The 21,136-nt window shown below is 34.4% G+C and overlaps 1 protein-coding gene across 1 annotated transcript; it reads left to right on the top strand.

Moving 5' to 3' along the window:
- LOC146926719 (uncharacterized) lies at positions 1 to 10,229 on the top strand. The gene is made up of 2 exons (XM_085706956.1): positions 1 to 182; positions 9,002 to 10,229. The coding sequence occupies exons 1-2, from the start codon at positions 1 to 3 to the stop codon at positions 10,227 to 10,229; spliced, it is 1,410 nt and encodes a 469-aa protein (XP_085563082.1).
- Positions 10,230 to 21,136: the final 10,907 nt, after the last annotated feature.

Genomic DNA, 21,136 nt, shown 5'->3' with positions numbered 1-21,136 from the left:
ATGCTGGTGGCCGTGGTGCTTCAGATTTTGCTTGTTGGTGGCAGACCCTCGAGGTCACTGCGTGTTCGTTACTTTATCATGGTTGTTTTGGACTCGGACGGTGTCGGAACAGTTGGCGGACGGGAGCTATATAAGGGGTTGGTTGGTGTTTGTTTACGCGAGGAGGAGGATGTTTTGTTGGGGTGATTTGCTTTTGGAGGTAGCTTCTGTAACTCGGGTCCTTATTCATCGTCACTAGCTCTTGTTTATGTTTTTTTGGGGTTGTTAAGGTGTTTGGGGTTTGGAGGAAGTGGGTCCCGTTGAGCTGAGCCTCTTCCTTTTGGTTTGTTTGTTGTTTGCACCATCACATATCATGTCGTTTGTCATACTTGTTGTGTGCTGGTTTCCGGTGGGCCGGTTATTTTTGCTTCGAGATCGGGAGTCGGTATCTAGCTGCATTCTTGTTTGGCGCGATTTGGTGTTTCTCTGGTGTACCGATGGTGAGGGGTGCCCTTCTGATTTGGTCCTAAAGTCTGGTGGGCCGATCACTTTTGATTCGAGATCGGGAGTCAGTTCTTTGGCTCAAAGTTGGTTTTGGGCTTTTTATGGTTCTTTTCGGTGGATCGGAGGTCGTGAGATGGTGGAAGCTGAATGACCTTTCGGGGAATTCAGATGTGGCTCAGCTTTGGTGTTCAGGACTGGGAGTTTAATTTTGAGGAGTGATTTTTCTTTGGGGTGAGTAGTGACGATGGGTGGTATTGGATATTGTTATTACAGTGGTTGCTTTCGTGAAGGGTCTGTTTTAGGTGGTTGTGGTGGGTGATGTCATTAGGGTGTTTTTAGGGTGTTTAAGTTTGGGTGTTCCGTCTAAATACGGCGCCTTTTATTTGTATTCTCATTTTCACCGGTCTCTGTTCGTCTTGAGCAGGATTTGGTTATTTAATAATATTTGCTGATTCAAAAAAAAAAAAAAAAAAAAAATGGCAGCAATGGTGGCAGCCATGCAAAGAGGTGGTTACCGAAAAATGAGACTTAACCAGTTATCCTATTATTCGATAACTTTGACTATTTTAATTAATTAATTTATTTACTTTTAACAAAAAGTAATCTTATATAACAAGTTTGCACGTTAAGCTCAGTTCGTGTTGTATGTGCGAAAAAACCTTTGCACCACATAGCACTGCTGATGATAATATTGTTAAATTTAGTGTTTATATGCTAAAATATGTTAAATATTTTCACGCAGCTATTACAAAATTTAGTAACATTACGATTAACTTATGTGCGTATATTTGTAAAAATAACTTTTTTTTTTGTATATTACGATTACATGGTGCATTGATAGTTTAGTATATTAGAGCTTGACTTTGGCAAACTAAAATCTACCTTTAATTTTTTGAAATTAAGCTCAACATAGCAAGGATGAGGGTGTTTGTGGAGGTAAACAATTCATTGTCTAGAAGAATAACTTAATAAGTGCTTGTTTGGTTCCGCGTTTGGAAGCCTCAAACCCGAGTTTGCTTTTTAAAACGTGGTTTCAGCATACTTTTTGATGTTTGGGTAGATACAGAAGCGATTCAATAAAACATGAAAATAGTCCCAAACCCACGTTTGTGAGAAGCCACAATTTGGAGCTTCCGCGGCGACTTAACGTGGTTTTGAGAATTAATTTTGTCATGACAGTTTCGTTTTCCATTATTACCCTTTTTCTTTTCCCCAGAGTTGTAAATCGTTTCCTTCAATCCAACAAAACGGCCAGCGATGATTTTTTTCATTGATCAATTTTGGTTTCGTGCTACTGCTTCAAGCTTCAGGTTGCACAGGTTAATTTTTCCTTCCACCGCTGCACTGCAACCTTGAATGCTCTTTCTCTCCCTTTCTCGTTGGAGAAGATTATAAGAGGTTTTCTTTTTTTTTTTAGAGGAAGTGGCTAAGAGGTTGGGACTGGGCTCTAGAAGCCCAATAATATTTTGACAGGTTCATATAAAAAATAACAACTTTTGATATATTTTGTTAATTAATATGAGTAATTTTTTTAACATAATTGTTAGTTTAAAAGTTTTTTGATTGAAAGTGTTAATTTTAAAGATGTTCTAAATATAATTATCTAAAATATAATTATCTAAAATGAAGATGATATATTTAATTTTAAATATAATTAAAAAGATGTTCTAAAAACATACAATTAAAAGGGTAAGTTGGTCATTACCCATTTAAAATCAATTTTGATTCAAACTATCCAAACAACATCAACTCCTAAGAATCACTTTTAAATGAGTGTATCCAAACATAATCAATTCACATCAAACTCACTTTTAACCAAAATCAATTCTTTTAAACTCAATTCTATCAAAATCAATTCTCACCACCGTCATACCAAACACACACTAAGTGAATTAAAATTGGTAACATCACATAAGTGAATTATGAGAAGTAATTGTGTTGTGAGGGACATAGATTTTAAGTTATACTCCTGTTAACTTAGGATGTGAAACTAGTAATAAGTGTATAGCTTTTGCTTCCTAACAGATAGCTATGTAAGATAGTGTTTACCAGAAGAAAAATTAAAGTGAAAAAACGTGGTCCATTATAAAGATGACTTTAAGGTTGAAAAAGAAACGCCCATTTTGGTCTCTTTTGCCTTGTTCCATCGTTCAAACTTCCATTTTTTTCCTTCATTTTTTTACCTTAATCCCAATCTAGTTCCTATCACATCTCATGCATCTATTAAGAATGTAAGCTTGAGGAAGATGATCTTACAATGAATACCCACTTTTAGAAAGAGTTGTGTTATTTTAACATCTATTTATATGACAACTTTTAAGATAACCAAAATTTTACAAAGAAAATGAGGTATTGACACAAAAACCAAAACAATAAAGAGTTAAAGTAAAAATATAAGACCCGGTACCTATTAGGTACCCCCAATGGGGATAATTTTTTTTCAGGGTTTTATAAGACACGGGGTCTTACTTAAGACCTCTACTTTTAAGCGGGACCCGCACTCTTTTAATATTAAAAAATTAAAATATAATGATATAAAGTTATTGATAGTTGATCAGTGAGTTCCATTTAAGAACTTTGTGTCAGATCTGAGTTGGAGTGATTGAATGCTTATTAGGCACTACTATTAAAAAATGATAAATGAGTGATGTGTACACGTGACACCCATTTAAGAACCCAAAAATGGATGTCTCCATTGTGGATGCTCTTTGTGTTTGGTTGAAGAAAAATAAGGAAGAGAGAAAGAAAGAAGAGAGAAATAGAGAAGAGATAGTAATTTTCTCTTGTTTGGAATGCAGAGAAATAAAGAAGAGAGATTAAAAAATAGTGGGACCCACCACTTTTTATCTTCTCCTCAAAATAAAGAAGAAAGGGGGTAAAGATCCTCTCTATTTATAACTTTTTCAATTTGTTACAATTTGGAGAGAGATAGACACATAAAAAATAATGATAGAATCTTGACCCAAAGAAAGGCAAGAGAGAAGTTTCTAGCCTTTGTTGTTCCAATTTTGCCCTTTCTTTCAACTGATACTTGCATTCACTTGGATGAATTGCAACCCCAACTTTACTTGTGAACATGAAAAGAAATTTAATTGAGGCAACATTGATGAATGATGATATTCTAAAAGGAACTTTTTTAAAGTTTCAATTAATTGAGGAATTTTTTTAAAGCCTCAATTAGGCTTCACAGGAATTTTTTTAAAGCTTCAATTAAGCTTCAAAGAAAAAAAATTAAGCTTAAAAAATTAGGGTTAATTATGTTTTTGGTCCCTACGAAATTGCGACCTTGTAAGTTTAGTCCTTACTTAATTTTAATAGCATTTTTAATCCCTACAAAAAAAAATTTACTTATAATTTTAGTCCCTGCTAAAATAAATTTTGTTTAATTATCCTTAAACTCTTAAATTTTTTAACGATTCTTTTTATACAAGTTTAGAACACTATGAAAGGTTCATTTCATAAAATCTATAATTTTTTAACATGAAATAAATTAAATATGAATTTTTTAAAACGACAAAAGTTTAAGATATAAGTAACAAAAATATGGACGTAGAAATCAAATTTTTGCGATATTTTTTTTGGAGGACCTTTTAATAACGTTCTTAACACGCCTGTAAAAAATTGTTGAAAAACTTAAGAGTTTAAGCATAAATTAAACAAATTTGGATTGAGTAAGGACTAATATTGAGTGCAAAAATTTTTTGTAGGGATTAAAAATGCTATTAAAATTAAGTAAGAACTAAACTTACAAGGTCGCAATTTTGTAGGGACCAAAAACATAATTATGGGTTAATTAAGTTTTTAGTCCCTACAAATATCCACAGTTTTGTTTTTAGTCCCTACAAAATAAAATCACACTTTTTAGTCCCTATAAAATTTTCCATCAGCATTTTTAGTCCCTATAAATTTTTCCATCAGTACTTTTAGTCCCTGTAAAAAAATTCCATCAATAGTTTTGATACCTAAAATGCTTAAGGAAAATGTTACAGAGACTAAAAACAAAACTGTGAATATTTACAGGGACTAAAAACTTAATTAACCCTAAAATTATTCTCATCCACCAGCGAGAGATCACAGCAAAGAAACAACTCTCAGCTTCAAACAAAAGGAATTTAATTGATTTCTAAAATTTGAATTCATTAATTTATTTGTAACAAAAAAATCATTAATTTGACTAAAATATACATTGATTTATTTTATCAAAATTTTCATTAATTAGTTAAATTAAATTAAGTAATTGAATGTAACCAAAAAAAAATAACTAATTGAATTATGAAACAAATTAAATTTGATGAGAGATTTTTGTAGGGGTGTTTTAGTCCTTTCAATAATAGTAAGCATTTCTCTCTTCTCCATTTCTCATCTTTTTCTCTTCTACCAAATAATACATCAAATCTACTCTATTTCTCACATATTTATCTCTTCACAACTTCTCTCTCACTTATTTCTCTATTCACAACTTCTCTTCTAAACCAAACACACTTACTGAAATCAAAATCAAGATTAAACATTCATATCAGAAATTTTAATGATTTCAAGGGCTCACATCCATCTTTAAACTACGAAGGCAAGCATATTTAATCTCAAATATTCACAAATTTTACTCTCCTTTTAAATTGTAAATTATCATACATACATCAATTTAAAATTGGTCAAACGATAAAAATTATTAAGAACAAAGATTAAATAAATAACATAGAAGAATTCATTCATATTGAAACAATCAGATCATGGTATAAAAATCTTGCCAACATAACTCCGCCCTAATAACAACAAGGGTCATGTTAACCTGTGCCCTTAGAGCACAAGATAAGGAATCCAAAAGTAGAAATATTCCCTCAAATTTTGTGCATTATATTTAGGGTTAATATGTCTTTACCCCCTGTAATATATGCGAGTTTCGGTTTTCCCCCCTGTTAAAAAGATTCTTTCGATTCCAACTCTGTAATATGAAGATTCCGTCGAAAACCCCCCCGGTCGAATATTGGACCCCCCAGTTGATGACGTGGCGCACTGAGTCACCCTTTTCTGCTGACGTGGCGTGCTGACTGTATAATTAATTTTATTTTTTATTTTTTTATAGGGTACACGTGGCATTTGTCATTTTTTTATGTCTTTACCCCCCTGTAATTTAGGCGAGTTCCAGTTTTCCCCCTGTATAAATTTTAAAAATAAAAAATAAAATCTGGAAAATAAAAAAAAATAATTATTTTTTTAAAAAAAATTATGGAAAATTAATAAAAATTGAAAATAATGAAAAAAATACTGAAAAATTTTAAAAAAATTACAAATCTGGATTTTAAAAATTATGGATAATTTTTTTTTTGGAAATTTTAAAAATTATAAAAAAGTTCGGATTTTAAAAATTTGAAAAAATTGTTCAGTCTTCCTGTTTATTTTCTCTTTTATGTTGTTTATTCCTTTGATGATGTCTAACTAATTCCTTTATGATTGGGTCATAAATGATTTTGTTCTAGCTCATGACCATGTAAGTAACTCTGAATTATTATGAAAGTTATTATAGTTTATTCAGTATAAATTGTACGTAATGCTTTTATGATTCTTACCCAATATAATTGATTTTAGAGATTACATGACTGCTGACACCACTTTATAACTCCTACATATTTATTTTGTTCAATTTAACGAACAATATATGGATTGAAAGTTGTTAGGTTTTGATTTTAAAATTAACGGACTCCATACCTTCAATGATTATAGGTTCGCATAAAGAATTAGGGAATTATAATTAGAGAAAAGGGCTTTGAGTTAAGGGATTGATCTGAGCTGTTTTTTTAATTGTCGTAAACCGATTAACAATCATATGATTTAGGTGCAGATTACTAATAAGTGACGAATAGATGATACGAAAGACCTAATCATTTCTCTAATCATATTTCAAAACCAATTTTATTCTTCAGTAATTTATTTATTATTGCAAAAAAACATGTTTTCCTAAGGCAACCCCCCATTAACATACATCCTGAATATTGACGAAATTGCCGCTTAAAGATTAGAATAGTCCATGCAGATACGAATTAAATTATTACTTCGATATAAATTAGTACACTTGCTAAAATTTCGAAAAAAATCTAAATGTCTTTTCTGCTTTTTTATTTTATTTTTCGAAAAAAATAATCTGATTTTTTGTTATTTTTAAAATTTAAAAAAAAAATCAATCTTTTATTTTTTAAAAAAAATAATCTGATTTTTTGTTATTTTTAAAAGAATTTCAGTTTTTAATTTTTATTATTAAAATGATTTAATGATGTGGTATGTATATACACACATGTCATGCGAAATTTTTTTTTTCCAGATTTTTAATTTTTTCAGTATTTTTTTCATTATTTTCAATTTTTATTAATTTTCCAGAATTTTTTTTAAAAAAATAATTATTTTTTTAAAATTTTCCAGATTTTATTTTTTATTTTTAAAATTTTTACAGGGGAAAACTGGAACTCGCCTAAATTACAGGGGGGTAAAGACAAAAAAATGACAAATGCCACGTGTACCCTATAAAAAAAATAAAAAATAAAATTAATTATACAGTCAGCACGCCACGTCAGCAGAAAAGGGTGACTCAACGCGCCACGTCATCAGCTGGGGGGTCCAATATTCGACCAGGGGGTTTTCGACGGAATCTTCATATTACAGGGTTGGAATCGAAAGAATCTTTTTTACAGGGGGAAAACCGGAACTCGCCTATATTACTGGGGGTAAAGACATATTAACCCTTATATTTATTATAAATTCAAAAATTCAATTGAATGCACACATTCCAACAAAAAATTACTATGTTGAGTTCCTTATCTTGTGCCTTAAGGGCACAAGTTAACATTTCCCTAACAATAAAATTAACTATGCTAACTACTCCTAATGTTTATCAAAAGTCAATTGAATCATACTTCAATTGGAGTGCAAGTGGGGACCAATTGAATCGAGTGAACTTAGGAAATTGAGTGATGAGGGTCAGTTTGTGATTGTACAGAGAGGGTAATGGATTGGTCGTGAGGGAACACTTGCATAGAGAGATCAGATCAATTAGAGACACGATTGAATTTCACCAAAAAGGTAGTAGAGAAAATTACTTATTGGTCTTCTATGCTTCAAAACTTCGATTAAGTAGACCCCTTTTATTTTCTTTCTTCTTTTCTTTGTTCTTTAATCATAGGAGTGAGAACATGTAGACATTCAATTTTACTATACCCGAAGTTTCATACTAGAATTCAACAAAGCAATTAACCAAAGGCTTTCGTTGAAGCAATACTCAAACACATGAATGAAAGGGAAATAAAATTGTAGAATAATTAGAAAGAAAAAAGAGACCACATATATTTTTGAAGTAATGTCCTACAATACTCACCATCTACCACATGTAGAAGTTCCTTGTCCTCCAATTTGAACCCATGATTATCCCTGCCGAAAAGAAAATTGAAACATGTAAGATAGAAAAATTACTAGATCGCCGATGCACAGGTCACATCAACCGTAAGAACCACCAATACGATATATCATAATAAAAGACTCTTCTCAAATAATCACATGATAACAATTTATCCACATTATTCATAGCATGGTAATAGCCCTTTTTTCGATAATCATACATAAAACATAAGTTATTATAAATTACAAATACTTTTTCCTAGACCATATTTGACGGAACATTAATATCATCACCGTCTTCATTAGTTACCAATATCTTTAACTTGTATCATTCTTTCTAAAATTATTCCATTTGTTTAATCAAATCTATTTCAAGCGTATGAATATCATTCACTGCTCCATCGGCCATATTTCGTGAATACGATGTATCATAACTTTGATATATTTTCTCTTCTCCTGAAATCAATTCCAACGAATCATCCAATGCATAGATTGATATATGCATAATGGCTTTAATTACCCATGCATTTAAACAGGTACCATGAGCAGCTTGTAAATTGTTCCCTTCTTTCCAATTATAAACACCTCTTACTTTTTTTCACATATATTTAAATAATGATTGGTGAATTTCATGTGTCCACTTTATATGTTAATCTTCTTAAAATGTCCTTTATATATTAACGTGTTTAACTTTAATTAGTCATATCAAGATAAATTTGTGTTACTACCAAGGGGGTATTAAAGGGCATGTTTGTAAGACAAATAATATCAGTGCACATAACTTTGTGTAGGAGATTATATTTAAAGCCATAATTCTCTAAAAAATATATATTTAATGACATAATTTACCATGAAAAGAAGCTTTAGTTAAGGACAGAGGGACAAAATATAAGCTAAGATCACATTTGTATCATCATTAGTTCTATTGGTCTAATCTGTATAGCTATCAAAATTGAATATTTTATGACATAATAATAATAATTCCTTCCTTAAAAAAAAATTATAATAATTCCTCAAAATAAAAAAAATAAAATAAAAATATATATCACATAAGGTGCGGTTTATGGGTGGAATTGAGGTTTGTGGAATTTGAGGTCTGTGGAATTTTGGAGGATGTTTTTGTTGCAAATAATAGAAATAGGAATGGTGAGGTTTATGGGTTTGTACGTTATGCTAAGGTGCGGGATGTCGATAAATTGTTAAAAGCTTTGAATAATGTATGCTTCGGTCAATATTGTGTCCGTGCTGTGCTTGCTAGGTTCGATAGGAAAGGAGAGAGGAAGGCTGTTGAGGTGAGGAAGGGTGAGGGTGTAGGAGGCAAGACAGATGGGGAGAATGGAGGGGTGGTGGTTAAGGTGAGGGAGAAGGAGGCCGAGGGAGAAAAAAGAAAGGATGGGTTACATGGCAGGGTAGATGTAGGGAAGAAGAAGGAGGAGGTTGGTGAGGGTGGTGTGAGAGTGGGGTCTGTGGTGGTGAGGGTGGGTGGTTCGAAGAAGAAGGGTGTAGATGGTGAGGGTGGTGAGAAGGTACAAGTTGTCGGTAAGGTGGGTAGAGAAGCAAGCACGGATAAGTTGAATGATCCGAAAAGATTGGTTCGGAAATATAGCTCTGCTGAAGAAGATGTAAAGTGGGCAACACGTGGCTTGGTTGGAACGGTGATTGATGGTGCTCAAATACCTTTAGTTCAGAATAGAATTTATGACGCGGGCTTTAAAGATATTGAGATAATTTCTTTTGGCGCTGATAAGGTATTTGTGCTTTCCACGAATGACATGAATGTTGCTGATGTGGTGCAATCAGCGAAAGAATTTTTTGATATGATTTTTTCTTCTTTGGTTCGTTGGTCAAAGGAAGTGTTGCCCTTTCAGAGAGGAGCATGGGTCCGTTTGTATGGAATTCCATTACATGCTTGGAATGAAAAAATTTTCAAATTATGTGTGTTGGATAGTGGAAGGTTCTTGAAAACAGATAATTGTTCTTTGAATAGAGTGCAGTTTGATTATGCAAGAGTATTGATAGCCACATCCTCTTTGGAAGTGATTGATAGGTCTGAAAAAATTATTGTCGACGGGTCAATCATGAAAATTAAAATTATTGAAGAATATGGCTTTAATATTGGTGATGACGTTTGCTTGTACGATGAGGATGAAAAATCAGATGCTTCTTCTCAAAGGACCGAGGTTGGTAATGAAGTGTTTGACGTTGATAACAATGTTGAGTTAATGACGGAGAAAATTGTTAATGATTTAGTGCAAGCTGATGACATTATTTACAACGTTGTGGATGGAGCGGACAAGGAAGATTTGGACGTGTCAAAACCAATTGAAAGTCAAATTAATGTTGATGAATTGATGGGACAATGAGATAGTCCAATATCTGTTAACAAAATGGCGGCTTTATATGAACAACAGCTGGAACGTGTGTCCTCGGAAGGCTCAGCTATGCCAACAGTGAAGGAGAAGCCGAAGACGAACAAGGGTGAATTAGAGACAACCAAGGGTGAGAAACAACACAAAACGGCTGAGTTTGCAACTGCAGATGGCGCTGTGTTACCCATTAAAGGACGGAAACATTCTCAAAGAAGTTACGTGCAAGATCAAAGGTCCTTAAGCTCAGGCCCGTGGAGTGTGGATTGGCTTCGGCATGTTCAGAAAGGTGATATCGGCCTTATTTCTTCTAAAAACAAAAGACTAAGGAAGGTGGGGATTGAAACAGGCCGAAGGAGTGGCAGCCAGAAAACTAAAGTCACAAAGAAAAAGGTTAGTGGTGCACTTCGACATCCGGTGCTCACTTTGAAAAAGGTGGCAAGGCTACCGAGTAAAGATCGAGAAGAAGTTATGAAGGTTTTACGCGGTTCTAAATCGATGAATGTTTTGAAACACAAAATTATTTCTCGGAGACGACAAAGGGAGAAAGTAATTCGGTCACTAGAAGAGAATAGTTCCAACTCAAATTCGCAATCGGATTCTGTGGCTTCAGTTAGTAATGATTGGAAAAATTGGGTGGTTTTACGTGGAAATGAAGAAACAAAGGCGGATGATATTCAAGATATCGTTAACACTATTGGTATTTCTTTTCCAGGAAATAATCATAATAAATTCAGCATTTTATCTCGGTCGAAAGACGTACGAGTAGGGCCAATTTTGACTCCGGTGGAGGTTCACAGGGCCGAGGTGGATGGGGGAGTGTAGGGGAAGAGTTGTGGTGGTGGGGGGTGTGCGAGGTGGGTGTTTCTGATGAAAATAGTTTCCTGGAATGTGCGGGGGTTAGGGAGTGTTGAGAAGAGAAGGGAGGTGCGACATTTGGTGGTGGAAAAAAGCCTTTCATATTATGTTTACAAGAGACAAAGTTAGCAGTTTGTGATGATAATCTGTGTTTGTCGATGTGGGGGATTTGAAGTATGCGTATTCTTTTAGGCCGTCAAGGGGTGCTTCGAGTGGTTTGTTAACTTTGTGGGATACTAATGAAGTTGAAGTGTGGTCGACAGTTAGTAAGGAACATGTGCTCATCATTCATGGTAAATTTGTTCGGACAAATGAGGTGTTCTATTTATTTAATATCTATGCACCTTGTGATTCTTTGGCGAAACAACAGTTATGGGTTTCCTTATCAGAGAGTTTGCAGTTGCTGAGGGGGGAAAAGGTGTATGTATGTGGGGATTTTAATGCAACCAGAAGTGTGGATGAAAGACGGTCTTCTAGAGGGATGGGGCTAGCGCAAGAGACACCTCATTTTAATCAGTTCATTGTCGATAATGGGTTGATCAATTTGCCTTTATGTGGGCGTCAGTTTACTTGGTTTAAAGGTTATGATACTTCTATGAGTAGAATAGATCGGTTCTTGCTTTCCGAAGATTGGTGTCTGCAATGGCCTAATTGTTTTCAGGTGGCCCTTCTTCTGGGTCTCTCTGATCATTGTCCGCTTCAGTTGTCTGTTGATGAAGAGAATTGGGGTCCCCGGCCGACAAGAATGTTGAGATGTTGGCAAGAGCTTCCAGGGTATAAACAGTATGTTTTAGAGAAATGGAATTCTTATCAAATCACAGGTTGGGGCGGTTTTGTGCTCCGAGAAAAATTAAAATTGTTAAAGTCCGCTTTGAAGGAGTGGCATGTTGTACATGTGAGGAATATTCCCGGAAGGATTGATGCTCTAAAAAATCGGTTGTCAGAATTAGATGAAGCTGGGGAGGATGGTGTTTTGTCTCATGCTGAGGTCGAAGAGATGAGGGGTATATCGCAGGATATTCACTCACTGTCACGTGTTAATGCTAGTATAAGTTGGCAACAATCAAGAATTCACTGGTTGAAGGAGGGTGATGCTAATTCCAAATATTTTCATTCAGTTATTGCAAGCCAAAGACGTCGAAATGCAATTGTTTCTCTCATGGTGAACGGTAATTTGGTGGAAGGTGTGCAGCCTATCAGGGACGCAGTTCTTATTCATTTTAAAGATCATTTTGCGACTCAAAATGTTACTAGGCCGGGGGCAGAGAATTTGTCTTTCAAGAGTCTATCTTTTGCCGAAGGAGGTAGTTTAATTAAGCCGTTCTCTGAACATGAGGTTAAAGCTGCAGTTTGGGATTGTGACAGTTATAAAAGTCCCGGGCCGGATGGGGTCAATTTTGGTTTCATAAAGGATTTTTGGGATGTCATGAAAGGTGATGTGATGCGTTTTTTATCTGATTTTCATCGTAATGGTAAATTGACTCGCGGTATCAATTCTACTTTTATAGCTCTTATTCCTAAAATTGATAGTCCGCAGAGATTGACTGATTTCAGACCGATTGCTCTAGTGGGGTGTCTGTATAAAATCTTATCCAAGGTGTTAGCGAATCGGTTGCGTAAGGTTATTGGAGGATTGATATCAGAGACTCAATTAGCTTTTGTGAAGGATAGACAGATACTTGATGGTGTTTTAATTGCTAATGAGATGGTAGATGAGGCACGTAAGTCAAAGAAGGAGTTGATGTTATTTAAGTTTGATTTTGAAAAAACATATGACTCGGTTGACTGGGGTACTTGGATGTGGTAATGAACAAAATGGCGTTCCTGGTGCTATGGAGGAAATGGATAAAAGAATGTGTGCCAACTGCAACTGCTTCCATTCTGGTAAATGGCAGCCCTACTGATGAATTTCAGCTGAAAAGGGGGCTCAAACAAGGGGATCCTCTTTCTCCTTTTCTTTTTCTGCTTGCAGCTGAAGGTTTGGACATTATGATGAAGGCGGTGGTGGAGAATAATTTGTATACGGGTTATGAGGTTGGTGCTTCAAACTCGGTGATGGTGTAACACTTGCAGTTTGCCGATGATACGTTACTTTTGGGTTCTAAGAGTTGGGCTAATGTTCGTGCATTAAGGGCGGTGTTGAATTTGTTTGCAGACATGTCAGGTTTGAAAGTGAATTTTCATAAGAGTTTACTGGTTGGTATTAATATTGGGAACTCGTGGTTGACTGAGGCGGCGTCTATATTAAATTGTAAAGTGGGTAAAATTCCGTTTATGTATTTTGGTCTTTCTATTGGTGGTGATCCTCGAAGGTTATTATTTTGGGAACCTATGCTGTCTACTATTAAGTCTAGACTGTCGAAGTGGCAGAGTCGCTTTCTTTCTTTTGGGGGCCGTTTAACTCTACTCAAGTCTGTTCTGACCTCGCTTTCTGTCTACGCTCTTTCCTTCTTCAAAGCTCCGTCAGGTATAATCTCTTCCATTGAAACTTTATTTAAAAAATTTTTTTGGGGAGGGAGTGAGGATAACAGGAAAATTTCCTGGATTGCTTGGAGCTCTATTTGTTTAGGTAAGGAGTATGGAGGGCTGGGGGTCAGACAATTGAGGGAGTTTAATATAGCTTTGTTAGGTAAATGGTGCTGGCGGATGTTGGTGAATAGAGGTGGGTTTTGGTATAGCGTGTTGGTGGCGAGATATGGTGAGGTGGCTGGGCGGTTGGAGGTTGGGGGCCAGAGTGCTTCTTCTTGGTGGAGGGAATTAGTGAAGATTAGGGATGGGGTGGATGGTGTAGATGGTGGTCGGTTTGGCGAGAGGGTGTCGAAGGTGTTAGGTGATGGAACCAACACGTTTTTTTGGTTTGATAAATTGTTAGGAGATGTTCCGTTTTGTAGAAGGTTTGGCCGTCTGTTTGATTTAGCAACAAATAAATTTAGTACCGTGGCTGACATGTGTGCTCGTGGTTGGGAGGTTGGGGGAGAGGCATGGACTTGGAGGAGAAGATTATGGATGTGGGAGGAAGAAATGCTAGAAGAGTGTAGGACATTACTTGATGGTATTTCTGTGCAGGCTACTTATATAGCAGGTGACAGTGGGATCCAGACATCCATGATGGATATACTGTTCGAGGTGCTTATCACATTCTGACAAATCCAGTTTTGTCCACTTTGGACGAAACTAGTAATCTCATTTGGCATAAGCAGGTACCCTTAAAGGTTTCCATTGTTGCCTGGCGTTTGCTAAAGGACAGGCTCCCAACCAGAATCAACCTTGCTAGGCGCGACATAGTGCAAGCGGAGGGGGCTGTTTGTGTTACAGGGTGCGGAATTGAGGAATCAGCAGCTCATGTGTTCATTCATTGTAACGTGCTCGGTTCTTTGTGGCAGCATATTAGGGCATGGATTGGAGTGGAGGGAGTCGATCCATCTAGCATCACAGACCATTTTATCCAATTTATTCACTATACAGGTCGCTCTAAAGCACGTCGTTCGTTTCTTCAATTGTTGTGGCTACTTGGTATTTGGATCATATGGAGTGAACGTAATAATAGAGTATTTAAAAATGTCGAAACTCCTATAGTCCAGCTTTTAGATAAAGTAAAATTCCACTCATTATGGTGGATGAAGGCTAATAATGCCAAGTTTGTTTATGGTTTGCAGAGATGGTGGTCGGACCCTTTAATCTGTTTGGGTATCGACTGACATGTAGTTCATGTATATACTTTGTATGACACTTTGTTGTTTGAGATGCTCTTTTCGGTACACCTTGTACTGAGAAGTTCGCATTGCCGGTGTTAATATATTCCATTTTTATGTCTTCAAAAAAAATAAGGGACGGAGGGAGTACTTTTTATTGATATGTTCATAAAAATCACTATCCTCTTCTAAATTAGAAAATTATTCACAGAATGAATATCGATAGACAGTTTAATTATTTTTGTGATCTCTCTAAATTATTTCAAGTAAAATATCGAGTCCCATAAACTCAATGAAAAAATACAGTTAGATAAATTCTAGTAAAATAAATCAATTTCTCCTTGAAATGTTTTTCCACTTCTTTAACTTCTTGAGACTCATATTATTTTGAAATATTTTGAAGGAGATATATATTATCTTGAAATATTACTCCATTTCTAGATTTTAAAATAATATAACTAACTAATGACTTATTATATAACAACAACAAACGTAGAAACATAATAAAATTGGGACAAAAAATGCTAAATCTGAATAATATAGTAGAAGATAAAAGTAAGAATAAAGGGAATAACTTGCATCGATTAATGTTTGTTCACATGGTTTCATAAATGACAAAAATAGTTCCATCTTTCAGAATCTTCAACTCACTTGAAGAAAAGTAGAAAAACTTATTTATTTTCTTGATATTATAGTTGTGGCGTGGGTTGGTATAGGCATATAGTACAAGGTTAAATTATTTTTCATTAACCAGCTACTTCAATTTTCTTTATCCTTTTTATAGCATTTTATATTTGTTTTAAATAAAACCAATGTCTTCTTGAAAGTAATTTTTATTTTTTGAAAGAGTCTTCTTGAAAGTTAACTAAAGCCCAAAGCATATACGGTATACCCCATCACAAACGGTGATTGTAGAGTAATACTCCCTCCATCCCGCAATAGATGACCCATTTGAAAATGTGTAATTTTGACCTAACTTACTTTGACCATATTTTTCTACTAATATACAAAGATAAATAATATCATATAAGATGTCGTTAGATTTGTCTCGATGAGTATTTTCAAAATATCAAATTTTCATAATTTTTTCTAATATATTATTCAAGATATTTAAGCTCAAAATTATGCATTGACATGCGTAATAAAGTCAACTGTTTCAAGTATTAAGGGACGGAGGAAGTACTTTTTTTTTTGTCGGGGTTCGAACCCTGAATCTTGCATATTTTATGCATTCTCCATACCTAGGGGTGTTCAAATCCAAACCGATCCAAAATAAAACCGCAAACCAATCCAAAAAAAACCGAAAACCGCAAAAAACCGAATACTTTTGGATGTGTTTGGATGTTGTTTTCGAAAAACCGCTATGATCGGATCGGTTTTCGGATTGCCTTTTCAAAACCGAACCGAACCAAACCGAACCGCAAAAGTAAATTTTTATACTTATTTATTATTTTATTAGTATTATATATTGCATTAATATATTGCTTATTGATTTTTAATCTTATATATTGCATTAATTTAATCTATATTATTACTACTTCATCTATTTCAAATATAATCAATCATTTTCATTGTGTAATGTTAACTTTTTTAATAAATTTGTGTCATATTTTGTATCAAACCTATTATTTTATTGTGTATGAGTAATATTAATATTAATAAAAAAAATTACATGTTACACTTTGGATATCCAAAAACCGATCCAAATTAAACCGCATATATTTGGATCGGATCGGTTCGGATTTTTTTAACATAATCATCCAAACCGAATCGAACCGCACGTGATTTTTATTTTGGATCGGTTGAATTTTTACCTCAAAACCGATCCAAACCGAACCGCGAACACCCCTGACCATACCAACTGAGTTAAGCTACATAGTAATACTATTTTAGCATACACATTTCACGGATAAGGATTTTGAGATATAACCAGTATGGCCCTTTTTACACATTTTAATTAATTACTAGTGGCATATTTTTTTTTTGGTAAATTACTAGTGGCATATTGACGTGCCTATTTGTCTGTCTGCATTTTTTTTGTTATTGCGCTAACTTGTTAATAATAATATTTTCTTTTAACAAAATTCTGCATATGTTTCTTTCTATAAATTTATAGACTACAATTTATATATTATTAGATATTTTAGATGTTTTCATACACAAACTTTTTCTACTCAATTATGATCACACTAATCATTATACATATGCGAGTATAATCTAATTAACAAAACAAAATAATACACCTTTACTAAACCTTTCCAAAAGAAACTCAAAAGAGTCGTAGGTGATCAGTCTTTTTTCATTTGATCAAGACAACACTTGTATAATATATTTTAGGTTAAATTACATCAGGAGTCCTTTAAATTTGCTGTTTGTAATAAATTAGTCTTTTAAGTCATTTGGATCATACATAAGTTCTTTAAATTTGTAAATATTTTTAATTTAATCTTTTGTTAACCAAACATTACAAAAACGATGATGTGGATGAAAGAAAAGTTCTTAAATTGTTAAATCCTAATCTCGTAGTAACTAAACATCTAACCTTGAGATAACCCATAATCTCTTAACGAAGTCAAAATCAAGGTTAAACATTCATAGATATCAGAAACATTTAACCTTGAGATAACCCATAATCTCTTAGGCAAGAATATTTTACCTCAAACATTCATAAATTTTACTCTCCTTTTAAATTGTAAATCATCATACATCAATTTAAAATTGGTCAAACAATAAAAATAATTAAGAACAAAGATTAAATAAATAATATAAAAGAATTCATTCAGATTGGTATAAGATTTTTGCCAACATAACACACCCTAATAACAAGAAAATTAACCAAGCTAAACTACTCATGATGTTTATCAAAAGTCAATTGAATCAAACTTCAATTGATAAAATTGCAGTTGAGAATGATGTTCAAGGTCAAATTCAATCAGTCTCCCATCACGTATTCTCAACCCCACTTTTTCTCTTTCTTTATACCAGGTAGCTTCTATAGCCAGTTCCATGACGTCTGGCATATGCAGTAAAATAACAAAGGGCGCACGTAGTCCAATTGTTGGTGTGTGTGTTTGGTTTTTTTTTGGCTTGGAGTGCAAGTGCCAAGTGGGACCAGAATGAGTGAATTTAGGAACTGAATTGAGTGATGAGGGGAGGTTTGTGATTGTCCTAAGAGAGTAAGAGTAGTAATGGATTATTCGTGAGGGACCACTTGAATAAAGAGAAAGGAAGGTTAATTTACACATCACACGTGCTGACCAATGAGAGACACAATTGAATTCACCAAAAAGATAGTAGAGAAAATTATTATGCACTAGCTGGAAATTTGTCATGTGCCTTGATCTTCAACATGTATTATAGGAAATTTCTCTCTTGCCTTGAACAAGTGGAGAAAATTACGTAATGGTCTTTCATTCTTCAAAACTTCGATTAAGTGCGCTTAAATTAATTCTCAGTAATTTTTTGAGTATAAGTTCCCTTTAACAGCTCAATTTGTCAATGTAAAAATGAGGAGATAACAACAACTCCAAATTTCTTTTTACAAACAACTTCGAAAATTTGTCTAATTAGAGATAATTAACAACAAGAATAACCAAACACAATTGAATGCTTTCAAAATCCTCTTTTTTCTTAGTTTAACTCCAAAAACACTATGAATTGATCCAATTTAGATAAAAAAAATAATTAAAATTGACGGTAAAAATATTAAGTAGTGAAGAATTATCAATGACACTCATTAAATGGAGGAGTATAAGGTAATAATAACCAACATTATGTAGATTTTCATCAGTACATACAACTAATGATTGTATTGGTTTTGATGATTTTTAGTTTCTTTTCTTATATAAAGGACCGCATGGAGTATTTGTTATCTCGTATCATATTCTCTCAACCAACATAGATTGGTATTTTGTAATCATAGGAATGACAAACTTATCCAATAATAATAATATATAACTCATCAAATTAATGAAAACAACAAAGCATATCACAACAGGCATCATTAATAATGTATATAAATAAATACATAAGCAACATCATAATTATTTTCAGCAACAAGGTACAACAACAACAACAACATTATCCACAACGATACCGACAACTCGACCATGCAACAACGACGACAACAACTCAACAATGCGACTACAACTTCAACAACAACTTAGACAAACTCAACAACAACTTAGACAACTTCATTATGCATGTGGTACAACCGGGGCATTAAGCCCCCTTCGCTAAGGTCATAATTGGACCTGTCGGGCATTAAGCCCCCATCGCTAAGGTCATAAAGGACCTGTCAGGCATTAAGCCCCCATCGCTAACTATGCAACAACACAACTCTAAATGCAATGGACTCAACTAGTGTATATCAACATACAACTACAACAGCACCTACAACAACAACATATATGCCTAAAACAATTATGACACACTCCCCAACTTCGACATTAGACGATACAACAACGTCAACAACGGAAATCAACAACATAGCATATATATAAATTAATTACATTCATCTCAAGGTTCAAATCATCCTTCAATAGCAATTAAGTTTTGATCAATAGAACATAAGGCAAATACCCATAAAACACCTCAATTAAATCACTAACACTTAAGTTTGAAGTTGGGAAACCAACCATAAGTTTTTGGACTAACTTGGGATTAGTTATGCTAAGTTTCCTTAAAGTTTTCTGAAGACCCACCTGGACTATTTTTATCATAACTCAAAATCTACAAATAATTTTCTAGTCACTCCAAAGCCATTAGAAAGCTAACTCAATTATCTACAACTTTCATGTTTACACCGAAGGCTAATTCAAAACAGAAATGGTGAAAAATGTGAGTATTTCCTAGATTGGCCTGTCAGAAAATCGGTGGCCGATTTGACAAATCGGGGGCCGATTTTTCCAGAACTAAAACTGGAAATTTAAATCAGAAAATGGTGGCCAATTTTGGCAATTCGGTGGCCGATTTTGGGCTTCTCAGCAGTTCAAAAATCAGTTTCTCAATGCGTTTTTCGCTTAAGAATCACTATTAAAAACCAATTTTCAATCACCCAAACCCCCAAAATGATTTAGAACAATGTTTACAGATTCTATTTACAACATAGCAAGTAAAACAACATATAACCATGCATTCAACAACATAATTCATCATAATTCATCAATTATCATAACTTCTCTAACCCTAACCTCAAGAACAACAATTCACCAATTTTCAGAATTACATATCAAGATTATTGAAAGGAATCCCACCCTTACCTTAGATTAGTTTTTCTGAATTCCAACAGCCGCGTTCTTTGTCCAATTAGGGTTCTCTCTGACTTCTCTGCTTTCTCTCCTCTTTTCTCAGTTATACGCGTTATGTTTTTCTTTCCCATTTACTGATTTTATTCTTTCCCTAATTGCTCTTCTCACCACAGTCCTACTCTTTCCCTTAATAATTAATTATTTCTACTAATAATAATATTTCTCCCCCACTTAGAAAAATACCTATTTAATAACTATTAACATATATTTCACCAATATAACATATATTAATAATATTTCACATAATATTCTAATAAATCAATTCAAATAACAATTATGAAAAAGTGGGCGTTACAACTCTCCCCAACTTAAAAGAATTTTGTCCTCGAAATTGTACCTTAGATCAACGATCCTCATCCTCCGTTTGAGTACCAGACAAGGCAAACACCCTTCCCCTAGCCGGGGCCTTCTTTGGTTCAGTACACTTAGCAGAAATGTGCCCCTTTCCACCGCAATTGAAACAAATAATGTCGTCGTGCTTGCAATCTGAAATTGTATGTCCCTTGACGCCACAACGGAAGCACCTTTTCACCTCATCAGCACCACAAGCATTACTCTTGTGACCTTTTTCTCCACATTTGAAACAAATAATCCCAGCAGGAGTCTCATTCTTCCTAGGCATTCCCTCATTATTCATCCTTTGCTTGCCCTTATCAGCTGGAGCACTATAAGGCTTCCCACGATCTTGTTGCTGCTTACTCTTCCTCTCATTCACAATCTTATAATGAGCCTTTGAATCATCTTCATAGATTCTGCATCTGCTCACCAAAGCAGAAAAGTCACGGATCTGTTGGTAACCAATGGCTCGCTTAATATCAGCACGCAAACCATTCTCAAACTTGATACACTTAGAAAACTCAGCATTGTCTCCATTATAATGTGGATAGAATTGAGCCAGCTCCACAAACTTCGCTGCATACTCTGTCACCGACATGTTCCCTTGCTTCAGCTTCAGCTCAAGGAACTCGATCTCCTTTCTTCCGCGAACATCTTCAGGAAAATATCGGTTTAGGAACTCTCTCCTAAACACAGCCCAAGTAATAAC

This window comes from Medicago sativa, chromosome 4, assembly GCF_051527215.1.
Source record: "Medicago sativa cultivar Bolivia chromosome 4, Bolivia_mono, whole genome shotgun sequence".
In the NCBI taxonomy this organism is placed as follows: Eukaryota; Viridiplantae; Streptophyta; class Magnoliopsida; order Fabales; family Fabaceae; genus Medicago; species Medicago sativa.
The sequence above is the reverse complement of the archived record's forward strand: the minus strand, read 5'-3'. Positions and strand labels throughout refer to the sequence as shown.

What these genes read in the sequence shown, in the direction of transcription:
- LOC146926719 (XM_085706956.1), top strand. Translation starts at nt 1, where the DNA reads ATGCTGGTGGCCGTGGTGCTTCAGATTTTGCTTGTTGGTGGCAGACCC. An exon ending in GAGGAGGATGTTTTGTTGGG is followed by an intron (nt 183 to 9,001) that starts GTGATTTGCTTT and finishes TGCAAATAATAG; the next exon opens with AAATAGGAATGGTGAGGTTT.